The sequence below is a fragment of the Eschscholzia californica genome, unplaced genomic scaffold, assembly GCF_041429995.1.
Source record: "Eschscholzia californica isolate CP2 unplaced genomic scaffold, dmEscCali1.0.p SCAF_1, whole genome shotgun sequence".
Classification (NCBI taxonomy): Eukaryota; Viridiplantae; Streptophyta; class Magnoliopsida; order Ranunculales; family Papaveraceae; genus Eschscholzia; species Eschscholzia californica.
The window spans coordinates 86183710-86198193 of record NW_028238198.1 but is presented as its reverse complement, the minus strand read 5'-3'; the positions used below and the strand labels follow the sequence as shown (position 1 = coordinate 86198193).

General features: G+C 35.9%; 2 protein-coding genes and 1 non-coding gene across 4 annotated transcripts; 2 read left to right on the top strand and 1 right to left on the bottom strand.

Moving 5' to 3' along the window:
• Positions 1-2441: 2441 nt before the first annotated feature.
• LOC147570549 (uncharacterized) lies at positions 2442-6385 on the top strand. The gene is made up of 2 exons (XM_086657079.1): positions 2442-5411; positions 5700-6385. The coding sequence occupies exons 1-2, from the start codon at positions 2801-2803 to the stop codon at positions 6173-6175; spliced, it is 3087 nt and encodes a 1028-aa protein (XP_086513205.1). The 5' UTR covers positions 2442-2800; the 3' UTR covers positions 6176-6385.
• Positions 6386-8579: 2194 nt separating this feature from the next.
• Positions 8580-13685, bottom strand: LOC147570548 (equilibrative nucleotide transporter 3-like). Of its 2 annotated transcripts, none has more exons than XM_086657082.1 (10): positions 11641-13685; positions 11114-11179; positions 10909-11013; positions 10666-10821; positions 10414-10557; positions 10235-10340; positions 9951-10126; positions 9705-9865; positions 9083-9341; positions 8580-8858 (listed from the first exon to the last, which is right to left on the bottom strand). In XM_086657082.1, exons 2-10 carry the CDS (start codon positions 11153-11155, stop codon positions 8751-8753), a joined length of 1257 nt encoding a protein of 418 aa, XP_086513208.1. In that variant the 5' UTR covers positions 11156-11179; positions 11641-13685; the 3' UTR covers positions 8580-8750. The 2 variants fall into 2 exon arrangements, with proteins under 2 accessions (XP_086513208.1, XP_086513209.1); XM_086657083.1 differs by having other exon boundaries at positions 11114-11212; positions 11641-11726.
• A 711-nt stretch (positions 13686-14396) lies between these two features.
• On the top strand, positions 14397-14483 carry TRNAY-GUA (transfer RNA tyrosine (anticodon GUA)). Its single transcript is given in 2 exon segments — positions 14397-14433; positions 14448-14483. It is a non-coding gene; the product is annotated as a tRNA-Tyr (tRNA).
• The last annotated feature ends 1 nt before the right edge of the window (position 14484 follows it).

The following is a 14484-nucleotide window of genomic DNA, read 5'->3' as shown; positions in this document are numbered from 1 at the left end:
CCCACAACAATGATTTGTGCTCTCAAAGCTCTGGACCACTTTATTCCAATGGTTAGTTTTGAATTAAAATTTTCAAGTAAAGAAGGGTATGTTTTATAATCTAACTTACCTTGAACTCACGAATTAATAGAAATTATGTTATTACTTTTTATTTATCAATCCTTATTGTGTCAGTAATATGAGAAATTAGATATATAGCTGAATTGTACGAAGTATAATGTCTTGAATTTATTCTTTAGTAAGTTTTAATACCTTTCAACAAAAAAAATAAAAAATTAATACATTGGGCTACATTACATTTGGATTTACATAGTTGGAGGGTTGTCTACGTGTGAGATGAAAATTGTTAAAGGTTATAAATATTTCTCAACAATCAAGAGTGTGTAGAAATCTTAACAATCAGGTGTAATTTTTTTTAAGAATGACGATATTCAGCACAAGGTTGTCTAACAGCTTATTGTCGACATTTTATTGAAATATAATCATCAAATTCAAAATATTAAGAACTATAATTTAAATATTATATATCAACCGATAACATTCAAAGTCATATCTTAGTGGGTTTATATCTCAAGCACAACTGAAGTAATAAAGTCACACATCACATTAAAAATATGTAAACATTGGGTTTGTGTTGGTTTTTTTGAGGTTTGTTCTGACACGTAAGAAACCCGATGTTAGTAAGTGTTTTGATTGAATAATTATCCCGGTGGTCTAGTATCCCTAACATTAAACTATTTTGTTAACAAACTGTCCCTTGAACAAATAAGCTTGCTTTTCCTAAAGCCATTTACCTAAACAACATAATTGAAAAGTACTATAAAGTTTTGCAAATTATGGGTTATTTCTCAAATGAGCTCCTACTTTATGATCAGCTTCCTGCGTAGCATCATACATTATCGAAAATATTCAGATGACCCTTTTTTTGTTACCGTCAAAATGTCTGTTAACTCTCTCTCCTCCATCTCATCACCTCTATCTGTCGTGTCATCTCTCTCGACACCTCATAATCTTCCCCGATAAGGTTGTCGGCCGAGCAAAATTTTCGGCGTCCAGCCGGCGATCTTCATACTTAAATTTTTTTTTTTATCTCTTCTCCTTCCTTCTTTTTCCTCTTTCTTCTCTCTCTTCTCACTCACTCTCTCTATTTGGGCCTCAACCAAAAATCTAGATATCAGATGGCACGCAGGTAAGCAACTCGAGAAGAAAGTAAAACCGTATAGAGATCAAACCTAAAACCAATATCAACCGGAATAAGAAAATTGGGGAAATCAAATTATTTCCTTCAACGTATTAGTCCCCGACTTTAGAATACTACAGATCGAAAATTTACTTACTAGTCAACTTCAGGAGTACTAAAATCAAACTTATCTTTAGCCATTGTAAGAAACAAAACCTCGAAATAAGATTAGAAAGAAAAGATCACAATAAAATAACTTGGAATTAGGGTTTCAGTGAACCAAGAGGTTGGAAGAGAAGAATTGAGATGTGGACAACGTATCGAAGACGACGGAGATTGAATCAAAGGGCAGGGAAAGAAAAAACGATGGGAGAAATTGAGATCAAAGTGAAAGATTTTTAGGATGAGGGAGAAAAGGAGAGAAAAAGAAGAAGGAAGGAGGAGAGAGAGATTTTTTTTTTCTTTTAAGTATGAAGGTCGTCGGCTGGACGCCGAAAATTTTAGTCGGCCGACGACCTTATCAAAGAAGGTGGTGAGGTGGCGAGAGGGATGGCGTGGCATAAAGAGATGATGATATGGAGGAGAGAGAGTTAACGGACATTTGACGGTAACGGAAAAAAACATTTGGATATTTTTAATAAAGTGAGGGGCTACGCGGGAAGCTGATCATAAAGTAGGGGGCCATTTGAGAATATCTATTTTTTTTTAAATGTTGGTAGCTCTAATGTCCGCTCTTGCAACAAAAACAAGCTACAATGGTTGCTTTAGCACTATAGGACTTCATGATTTTAAAAGACATCGTAAAGAAATATTGTCTAATTCCTTAAAAAGGAGCACCAAACTTCGCCTTCTACCAATGTTGAACCCCATCTCTCACCAATGTTGACCACCTTAAGATCAAACCTAGTGGAGAAGGGGTTAGGCTGCCAAATCCTTGAACCAATGGAGGAGACGAGAGGGAGGAGCACCCAACCCCTAATTATAACTGTTGAATCCCCAATCCCCTAAAAAAGGGGTTTAAGTTCTTATCAAATTTTTAAAAGACTTTGTTTATCTTTTTAAAAATGTCTTTCTAAAAAATTCAGTCAAATTTTAATTTTTAATATAAAGTTATAATTTCACAGACGTACATTATATGCGTACAACCCTGAAACGCCCATTAGAACTGAAAAATCCGGGAACTTCATGGGGACACATAACATATTAACAAGATACACGAGGGAGCAAAACCAGATTCAGGAACTTCACGGGGACCCATAACATATTAACAGGAGGGAGCAAAACCAGGCTCTTGGACTATTAAACTATACTATGTGTGCTTGGGGACTACTTCAAAATGGCTTATAAAGAAGTGGTGACCAACCAAACCCCTCAAGAGCATCATAGTTGTTCATGTCCCAAGTCATCTCATGTGGTGGGAGTGGGAGTGGGAGTGGTTTACAAAAAGATTGAATAAAACCAAATCTTCACACTTCACACACCCACCTAACTCCCTCCTCGAAAGAAATCTCTTCTCTTGGTGAGTGTTCAAAAAACTTCATCCTCCTCCTCACTCTTCACTCCACTCTACTCTCTCTCTCTAAACTATCTACTTTCTCTCACTAAAGAGAGAAACCCAAAATGCGGTTTCTTCTTCTCATTCACCATCACCATCTTCTTGTTATTCTTCTTCTTTTCTTCGTCGTCAATCAAACCACCGGAAAACGAGCTCACATACCTGAATTCCAAGCTTTACTCTCTCTCAAAAGATTCATCTCCGATGACCCTGGTAACTCACTTCAAACATGGAACATCTCTACTAAACATTGTACATGGACAGGTGTTTCTTGTGATTCATTAAACAGAGTTATCTCTCTTGATATCTCTAACTTTAATCTCTCCGGCATTTTATCGCCGGATATCGGTAACCTTCGAAACCTTGTTAATCTAACTGTTGCTGTTAACTCATTTTACGGTCCTGTTCCATCAGAAATTTCACAAATCTCTGGTCTTCAGCAGTTAAATCTCTCTAATAACATCTTTAATGAAACATTTCCTTCTCAACTTTCAAATCTTCAGTACTTACAAGTACTTGATTTGTATAATAATAACATGTCTGGAATTCTTCCTGTTGAAGTTTCACAGATGTCTAATCTTCGTCATCTTCATCTCGGAGGAAACTTCTTTTCCGGTAATATACCGCCGGAGTATGGTCGCTGGGAGTTTCTTGAGTATTTAGCTGTTTCTGGTAACGAACTGGTTGGAGTTATACCACCGGAAATCGGAAACTTAACCAAGTTACAGGAACTTTATCTTGGATATTTCAATAGCTACGATGGAGGTATTCCGGCAGAGATTGGGAATCTGACCGACCTGGTTCGACTAGATATGGCGAACTGTGGATTATCCGGTAAGATCCCGCCTGAAATAGGTAAGCTTCAGAATCTTGATACTTTGTTTCTTCAAGTGAACGGACTTTCAGGAGGACTTACGCCGGAGTTGGGAAATCTGAAGAGTTTAAGATCCATGGATCTATCTAATAACATACTTTCCGGTGATATTCCTGAATCATTTTCTTATCTTAAGAACTTAACTCTCTTGAATCTATTCAGAAACAAGTTACACGGATCTATTCCGGCATTTATCGGAGAGTTGCCTGAATTAGAAGTTTTACAGCTATGGGAGAACAATTTCACTGGAAACGTTCCGTTAGGGCTTGGAAAAAATGGAAAGCTTCAACTTCTTGATATTTCTTCTAACAAGCTTACTGGAGATCTCCCACCAGATCTCTGTTTTGGTAATCGTCTTCAAACTTTTATAGCTTTGGGGAATTTTTTCTTTGGTTCGATTCCTGAATCACTTGGGAGATGTGAATCTCTTACTAGGATTCGATTAGGGCAGAATTTTTTGAATGGTTCGATTCCTAAAGGACTTTTAGGGTTACCAAAGTTAGCTCAAGTTGAGCTTCAAGATAACTATTTGTCTGGTAGTTTTCCAGAGATGAATTCAAATTCTAAGAATCTTGGGCAAATTAGTCTTTCTAATAATAATCTTAGTGGGATTCTTCCACCATCAATTGGGAATTTTTCAGGTGTTCAAAAGTTATTACTTGATGGAAATAAGTTCGGTGGTGAAATCCCATCTGAAATTGGAAATTTACAGAATTTATCTAAGTTGGATTTCAGTGATAACAAATTTTCAGGTCAAATTGCACCAGAAATCAGTGAATGTAAGTTGCTAACATTTGTTGATCTTAGTGGAAATGAACTTACAGGTGAAATTCCAGCTGAAATTACAAATATGAGGATCTTAAATTATCTAAATGTTTCGAGAAATCATCTTATTGGAAGTATTCCTTCGTCGATTTCAACAATGCAAAGTTTAACATCTGTCGATTTCTCTTACAATAATCTTTCTGGGTTGGTTCCTGGAACTGGTCAGTTTAGTTACTTCAATTCAACTTCTTTCATGGGTAACCCAGATCTCTGTGGTCCTTATTTAGGTGCTTGTAAGTTTGGAGCTTCCAATGGTACACATAAATCTAGTTCTAAAGGTCCATTATCTTCAACACTAAAGTTATTTTTAGTAATTGGTCTTCTTCTCTGTTCAATCGTTTTCGCTATTGCTGCCATTATTAAAGCTCGGTCTTTGAAGAAAGCGAACGAAGCTCGTTCGTGGAAACTTACAGCTTTTCAGCGTCTGGATTTCAGTTCCGACGACGTTTTAGACTCTTTGAAAGAAGAAAACATCATTGGGAAAGGAGGTGCAGGAATTGTTTATAAAGGAGTAATGCCTAATGGAGATCAAGTTGCAGTAAAAAGACTTCCTGTAATGAGTAGAGGTTCTTCTCATGATCATGGGTTTAATGCAGAGATTCAAACTCTGGGTAGGATTCGACATCGTCATATAGTAAGATTACTAGGGTTTTGTTCGAACCATGAAACTAATCTTTTAGTTTATGAGTACATGCCTAATGGAAGCTTGGGTGAAGTTCTTCATGGCAAAAAGGGAGGTCATTTACATTGGGATATAAGGTATAAAATTGCAGTTGAAGCCGCTAAAGGTCTCTGTTATCTTCACCATGATTGCTCTCCATTAATCCTTCACCGAGACGTGAAATCGAACAATATCCTTCTTGATTCCAACTTTGAAGCTCATGTTGCTGATTTTGGGCTCGCTAAATTTCTTCAAGATTCTGGTACTTCTGAATGTATGTCCGCCATCGCCGGCTCTTATGGTTATATTGCACCAGGTATGATAGTTGATAACTAAGAAACAAAACTAGTTCTAATTAATAGTTCCATTAATTTCAATTCTTGTTCATATATCAATAAATAGGTTCTCAAATCTCAAAACATTCTAGTCCTAAAATAACTTATTTGGCTTATTCTAAAATTAGCTAGCTGGTCCTTTCATCAAAACCCATTAAAGATTACACTTTTTACATTAATTTCTTTGGGTTCCTGTTTATATTGCTTCATGGGTTAAACTAGAAATTTGTTTCTGATTTCAATTTTACATTTTGGGATTGAATTTGCAGAGTATGCTTACACATTGAAGGTAGATGAGAAGAGTGATGTTTATAGTTTTGGTGTGGTTTTGTTAGAACTGGTAAGTGGTAGAAAACCAGTAGGTGAATTTGGGGATGGAGTAGATATAGTTCAGTGGGTTAGAAAGATGACAGATTCAAAAACAGAAGGAGTATTAAAGATTCTTGATCCAAGACTTTCTTCTGTTCCTTTGAATGAAGTTATTCATGTCTTCTATGTTGCTATGCTTTGTGTCGAAGAACAAAGCATCGAACGTCCGACAATGAGAGAAGTTGTTCAGATCTTAACTGAGTTGCCAAAAACAACTAATAATTCATCAAAATCTGAATCATCAACAACAAATACAGTAGAGTCTTCTACTACTCCACCATTATCTCCTCAGACTGGAATTAGAGAAGCTAAAGACCAGTTACCATCATTGTCTCCATCAGCATCAACGACAACGGCAGATCTACTTAGCATCTAAGATCCATATAAGGTATTTTTAGTTGCATTTTCTTGATTTGGGTTGGCTTTCTTTCATCTGTTCTTGGTAAGTTTTCTATTTTTTTTTGTCTAATTAACTTAATAGATGGTTTTTATTATGTTATTGATTAGGTTTATGTACATTCTAGCTAGTAGAACAATTGGTAGTACTGAGTATTCTATATATATGTGTGTGGGTTTTGTTCCTTCATCATTTGTGGGTTCTGTTCATGTTCTGTTCTAAAAATGGTGATTGAAACTAAAAGCATCAATGGAGTCAGTGTATTTAAGGGGTGGTTAGGAAAGTAGAGATAGGGTTTGAGAATCTATCTGTTGCAGTTATTGGTTTGATAGTGAAAGTGTTGGTGAATTATGAACTTATACAGTAACAAAGAGAGAAAAGAGATAGGGTTTGGGATATTGAAGGGTTGGTAACATAATTTACTACACAAAAGAGAGCTAGGGTTTTGTCTTTTTAGTTGAGACAAGTCAACCATGACAGATTTAATGGGGCCAATAATAACTGCATTAAAATTTGGGACATCTTGAGGACCCCATATTAATGGCGATATTAGACTACAGTCCCCACTTGTTTTTGAAATCATTGATATAATACCTTTTCTAGACGGAAACAATTTAACACTCAGACAAAAATACCCTCTTTTACATAAGCATTTCCATCTCAAACTCTGTAACTCTGTAAGTCATCCTATTGGCCGTATCCCGTCTATGAGAGCCTGCCTTAACGGACGGGTAATCCCAACTCAAACTCGTTTTGCCCACGAACTTCTCGTAGTCCGGATGGTCACCTCTGAATCACGGATTCTCGGACCGTTTTCCTAACCCTACCTACAAGTGTGGCTACCTATTATAGAATGAGTTGTATGAATATTTTGGTTGTGTGAATTAATTGGTGGGTCCTAATCTGATACACACATTAGACATGAATCACATGTAGAATAGTAGAAATGAGTAGGAACAAGTAGAAAAGTAGATGAATGAACCCAACACTCCTGACTGACTTTTCTGAGTGCACTTGACAACTAGTGATTGCCATCGACATGCATGCGCATCCCAATTCTTTTCAGGCCTTACTTGGGTCGGCCGGCCGATGGGTTCAACACGAAGTGGTAAACATACTATGATGAAAATTTTGCCTTTTTCTTTTACAAAAGGAGCAAAATAGAACTTGCCCGAGGTAATAGATCATCGAGAAAGTGCGTTTAACTTTACACTTTGGTTTATAGAATTGTAAAGTTGATTTTATCTATCGAACTTTTCTCGACAATACTGGTGAAATACAAGAATATTTAGACTATGCAGTGATAACCTAGTGTGCTCAGAAAACTTATTTCTACCTAAATAGTGAGGAGCAATCCATGTGTTAAAGTTGATTATATCAACCAACTTTTTTTATGTATAATTTCTTCACCTTTGTTCCCACTGTCCCTCACCATGATACTAAAGAATGAATGTAGATTGAGATCTAATACCTAACCTATTCTGAATTAAATAGTATAAACAAAACTTTATGTTTTTAATGGTTTTCATTTTCATTAACTTTTCCACCACTTTCTTCATCCATGAAAACAACTCTATCACTTTATGGTCTTCATCTAAAGGGGGTGTTTTGTATATGGATGTCAAACATAACTTTGAAAAATACAAAAAAGTTTTCATTTAAGACAAACAACTTTTTACATAAAAAAAATATATAAAACCAAACAAATTTTAGCTAATATATCCAGATCAAACTAAAGTAGGCAATCAAATTTGAACTCTTGGCTAGCTTTTCCCCTCTTCAAAATTGATTTAAATTATTTGCAAAAAAAAAAAAAAAATTGTTTCCATCTTTTCATTTGGTAGTGTTCTTGATAAACGAAACAAAATGACTATTTTTGACATCCAAAGTTTACTTTGTTTAAAGAAAACACAAAAAATAGTCTTAAATGGCTTCTAATGCGTTATTTATATTGGATTCATGAATAGTCTGAATATCAAAATTAAAAGATATATCTACAATGCACTCTATGCTAAAATGTTTTTATCTGCAGTATCAACTTTTTTTCTTTTTTGTTTGTTAAGATGCAGTATCAACTTATAAACCAATTTATAAGATAAAACGCTTCGATTTATTTATTTTACATATTCAAAGTGTACAATAAATTGGTTACTTTCTCTATCACATATATATGTAAGTAACTATGAATGAAATCAAATCAATCAGCTTTTTACAAGCTGTATAGCTACTGAAAAAGGAACAACAAAACTTTAATAAAAATTGAAAGATTCTTCTCTTTATGAATTTGAATCAAGTAAGATGCCAAGAACAAAGCTATTGGGAGATGGGAGCTATCAATTTGTCCTACTTTATGTCATTACTCATCAACTGTACACACAGCAGATTCAGGCATCCAGCCTTTCACTGGGCCAACCATCTTTATCTTTATATATATCGTGGTGTTTTTCGATTACAAACTAATCAACTGTTTGGAGTACATGCGTGACAATCAAAACTGAACAACTAATGTTCTAAAGTATGAAAGTGATAAGAATTCGACAAGAAGGATCGAAGCTCACCATCCTTTGCCAATAAGCCACATCCAATCAAGCGTAACCCCTGCACAAATTCCTCCAAGAAGACACAATGCCAACAAATTCCCCAATGCATTTTGCTCTGGTCCCTGCAAATTAACCACAAGGACAAGAGCGATGATTTAGTTAACTCTAACCTAAATATCAGAGCTCAAGGGAGAGCTAATTTGCTATCGATAGTATACAAAATTGGTAAAAAACTGTCACGCTAAGTTGTATCACGTGAAAATCTACAACCATTTGGTTGGGGCTCAAAAACCGTATTTTTAAGCTCAACCTCATTAATCGTTTCCATGAGGAGAAGAATGCAGACCTTATAACCTTCGGGTGCGGCAGTAACAACACAAACGGTGAGATACCCGTTAGTTAATCCCAAGAAAGATGTTAACATTATCATCCAGCCTTGACCTCCATATTTGGCAGTGAAATAGAAAGCAGGAACTAGTAGAAATCTTGAAAGAACAGCAACCATGAGTCCTTTTCTTGATTTCAACTTCAAGCTTTCTATAAGAGGAATGTATCTCCCAATAAAATCCAACACATTATACATAGCTATCAAAACGACTACGTACCTGAAAACCTCAAGATATATCACAAAATTAGACGCATATGCAAACAAGGACTATTACTGACGGATTTAAATGGCATAATCTAATACCCGGCTCAATATAGGCCAAATTGTCCGTGGTTTAGGCACTGGGTAGGCCCACTAAGCCGGGTAGGCCAAATTGACCAGCCTAGGCGGCCCTGTCACCCAAAAGGTCCGACCAATATGTGGGACTACGTCTGACAAAAATGGGTCTTCGAGCTCAGAGAATCGTAGGACCTTTGGAGATAACTACAAGAATGAAGACAATATGTTTGGAACAAGTAAAGCTAAATCTAGCTTTTAAAGAGGAATCCAAAGGGTTGGCCGATGAAAATGCAGCACTCACCATGAACCTAAGCTGTGGTTCCCCGTATCTTCTGCTAAGAACCCAGGAAAGATCGATAATGTTAACACATATATAAGAACAGTATCAATTGCATAATCTATATTCTGAAGAAGCAACTCTTTGGTGCTCAGGCGCTCCACTTTGTTCGGACCTTCCTCAGTCTATACCCAAAAAGATATCATACATTTAGAATTCGACCTTCTTGTAAATCAAGTCTAATGTCACAAGAAAAGAAAAAGGTATTACAGTTTTGCTTTGTTGTGTTTCAATTCCCGCAGCAACCAGATCAGCAGAAACTGTCATGGATCCTTCTGAAGCTGCCTTTGAACGATAATATCTAACAATTGGTAGTTTTGCGAATATGAATGCATAAAGAAGAACACATACCAACTCAAAAAGTGTGGATATTGCGAGGAACAACACTGCAAGGGGTTATCAGATAACATGTAATCATTTCCCGGGGAGATGGCAGAAATTTGAAATCATAAAAACGAACGACGAGGTACAAAATGGAAAAGTAGATTACTTACTAGCTCCTTTCCGAAGACCATTTTCTGTGTTTTCAAAGGCGGCTTTGGTAATAAACCTTAAGAAAGAGGTTAGAGCACCAGATGCAGCCATACCAGCCAAGAAAGACTGCAGTTTTTGCAAAAACAAGAAGGTTTAGCATTCAATATTCTTGAAAAAGAGGGAACCAAAAAAGTCTTACTTGGACAAACTCGGGGCACATTAAGGAGAGATCCCCAAGCATTCCACCCTCAACACACCCGTCTGCAAGTCCAAATATGCCGACCAAAGCACATAGACCAATATAGGATCCAATCCCTCCATTACCCGACATCGCTAAATCCAACTATAAAGTGAACATAAGGACATGAGACATTAGAAATGCGAAAGATTGAACCCACTAATACAATTACTTGATTAGACGAGAAAATTTTGATGTAAAAAGTGAACTTACGATAAGAACTGCTAAAGAACTTATAAAGAAAAGAGCATAACCAGCAACATTTCGTATTCTTGTGTTTAAAGTGGCTTCCTTGTATAGTAGTATCGCAGTTGTTATGAGTGCAATTGGAACATAAACAATTGTAAGAACCCTAGCTGGGTGGTATCGCTGCAGCGAAAGAAAAATAAATTCAAACCTTCTCCAAGTAGTCAAAACGATTAAAAGAATATAGAGCGAAAAATGATGAGGGAGTACCGGGAATATGGCAACGTAGTAATCTTGTATCGTCAACATACTGTTCCATGCGAATAGACACCCATTTCCTAAAAGCCAACATAGTATACTTGCAACTCTTTTCCCCTGACAATTTCCAGAAAAATTCAAACTGATTCATTTATTATCGTAAAGAAGACGTAATTTCATTAATCAAAATTAAAGATAATATACTTTCTTCACGAACCTCTGGCTTGGTTATTTTGTCATTTTCATCGGTGAGTTTCATGACGGCTGGTCTGAGTGACACCACCTATCGCAAAGATGAAAAGGTCGGGAATTCAAACTAGAAACACGTATCCACTTATCGGTATTAGTGGCATAAGATTGATTACAGTACATAATACAGAACCTATCTATATATGTTTAACCCTTAACTTAGTACTAGAATTGAAATTGAATCATATGAGGCTCAGAGGCTGCATATTGGTATAGACGAAAAAATTGCTCCATTTCTGAACTTCACCCAACTCAACTGGAGTAAACTTCTCTAGTGCAGTTACTACCACCACGAATCATTCTATTTCATAAATGAAAATGATAACATATTTCGTCGTTTTTCTAGATTACCCATTTGTGATTTGCTTCAATATTATATCAAAATATCATTAAGACAGAATCGAAAATCACTTGAAACAAAACCCAAAAATCATCACCCAAAACTTTCTTAAAAATCAAAGCACCAAGAGTATTCATGGGTTTGTGAGAGATTACCTGAAAGTCTTCTTCTTGATGGAGATACCAGGAATCTGTTTATCTTCCTTTGCTGAACTACTATATCACTTGGGAATATTCTACAATTTTTTTAAATTAATATAGTAGGATTTTTTTCTAACAAAGAAAGAAGCAAAAAAGGATAATATACCATTTTTGTAGCTAAAATATCTCTGTGACCAAGTGGTTGGAGCTGTAAATTTTCCATTTAAATCTTATTTTGATTCAAATTTCTATAATTAGTTGAAGAATATTTTATTTTCCTTGTTTTAGTAAAAGTGTGACTAAATTAGAATTTTGGCCGTTATCTGTCCTTGTTTGTAATAATATTAAATAATATATTCTCCTATATTGCTACTTGCTTTCTATACATCAACTCAAACCCAACCAAAATAATTTTTTAATTTTTTGATATAACCAGTTTAGTTGTACATGTAGCACTCCGACCTTAAAACACCCAAAAAAAAAAAAAGAGAAATAAAACAAGTCAGTTTCTACTCGGTCTCAAATATTTTGGAACTGATAAAGTACTTTCCACAAATGTTGTAAATAAAGAAGCACAATAAAGTTGTGAAGTCGAGATCCAAGATGGGATTTCTCGGATATCAAATTTGGTCCATATTTTCTTTCTCCAATTGAAAGAATAAAGAGAGACATTGGGCTCGTGTTCATTCTTTACTTCTTGCCAATCGTCACTACCGCAAGTTCTTAAAACTATCTGATCAAATATCGCGTGAAGATGAAGATGTTCATACTTCCCCCAACAGAAAGGTAAGTTAATAGTCACTTCAAACCAATTTTTATTGCTAGTTGTTGTATTTTCACTCTTTTCATCATTAAATATCCATAACTTCACAACATAACTACTCATTTGAAATTGAAGAGTTACCCGTCCGTCCACTTCCAATAAATCAACCCTTGGGTCAGGGGGACGTTGGAGGTCAGACCACCACGAATCTTCACAGTGTTCCCTCGGCTGGTCAAGTATAAAATTAGGGACTGGAATACTTCTAAATTTCTCAGATCCAACATCAAATGCAACTATAACAGGTTCATCATCTTGATTTTTCCAAAAACAGTGATAAAGATCAAAACTGCTCCAATATATAGTACCGTTCACATAAACACAAGGACTTTGGACGAAGCTTTCTGGGAATTCAACGATCCTTCTCCATGCAGAATTAGTCTTACTGTTGTTGACTGTGCCGTCTAATAGGGTTAAGACCTCACAAACTTGTTTAGAATTAGTTTCGCTCCACCATATACAAACCAATTTGTGTTCATTAGTGGCGGGATCGTATCCTAATTGAAAGTCTGTGTAGGTGAAATGCATGTCGTCACCATACTTATCTTTTTCTTCCTTAAGTAATGGTGATATGAAGAAAGGTGATTCTTCTCTAGTACTGATATTATATAAACAAGGATCGTTGTTGAACTTTGAGTCAATAAAACAAATCAAACCGTTAACGGAGTTTGTTATCTTATCTGGATAGAATGACAGTGTGTTTGTTACAATACTGTCGATTGAAGCTGATGCCGTTGTTGTTCCTTCTCCTCCTTGTCCTTGTTGTTTGTGACTTTGAATTTTACATGTCAATAAAGTAGTCATATTACAATAATCTGAGAAATCACGGTCTTTGTATTTCTCCCACGGTACTGGTCGAAGGATGATAAAGAGGTTTGGGTCAAGTGTTTTTGATCTGGTAAGGTGTAAATATTGAGCTTGTTGAATTAAGGAATTCCATTGTTTAGAGACGGATTTGAAACGAACAAGTGACTTCACTGGTAATCTAGTCAGTACCTCACAAAATACAATATCTTCATCAATAACAATACCACCACTAGTACTACTCTTGTTGTTGTTGTTGTTGTTGATGGTATTTGACTTAACAGGATGATAAGGAATATCAGCAGCTTCCATCTTCATATTAGGAGCTGCTGCAGGTAGTTCAAGATGAACAGCAGTGAAGGAATCAGCTAGGGTTCCTTCCATATTCATGTTAGGAGCAGTACTGTAGGAAGCTAAGGCGGTTTCTTCAATCCTCATGTTAGAAGAAGCATATAGACCAAGATATAGAGCAGGGAAAAAAATCTAGCTAGGGTTTAGTTAAGCTATTTAGGGTTTTTAAGAAGCTTAGTAGTTGTTAGAATTAGAATGCCTAATGATAAGAAAAAAAAAAAAAAAAAAGTAATCCCAATAACAAAAAACAGAGTTTCTAATTTTTAGTCTAAACATATTTCCCAACAAGAAAAGACAGCCATGTTTCTAAAAACATTCTTACTTTGTAATCGGGTACTGTCCCGATTCACCCGACTGCCGTATTGCCCATTGAAGAGATCTACCTTACCCGTCCGAACTCGAAAGAAGATTCCCCATAGAGGCCCATGTCCGCCCCATTCCCACCCCTAACTCTGTCTCAGATTGCAAACTTAAAGGATTTGAGTTGTATTATATCTAATGTGTTTATAATCTTTTATAGATTAGTTACAGTCTAAACTGAACCTTTGGAGTTTTACCTCACTGCTTTGGACTAAAACAATTTTGAGCTATTAAGTGAATTTGAGAGCCTGAGACAATCTAATCGACCGAATTAGATTGTCAAACAAAAGAGAAAATGTTAATTTTCAGTGAAACTCAGGGGAAGTTCACCTTTTTATGAAAGTTATGGATATTCTAGAGAGACTGTGAGAGTATCTCAACTGTCTATTTAAGGTTTTGACTGATAAATTACAACAATAGAAAAAATAAACAAATTCCGACCTTAGCTCAGTTGGTAGAGCGGAGGACTGTAGTAGTTGGCAGATAAATCCTTAGGTCGCTGGTTCGAATCCGGCAGGTCGGAA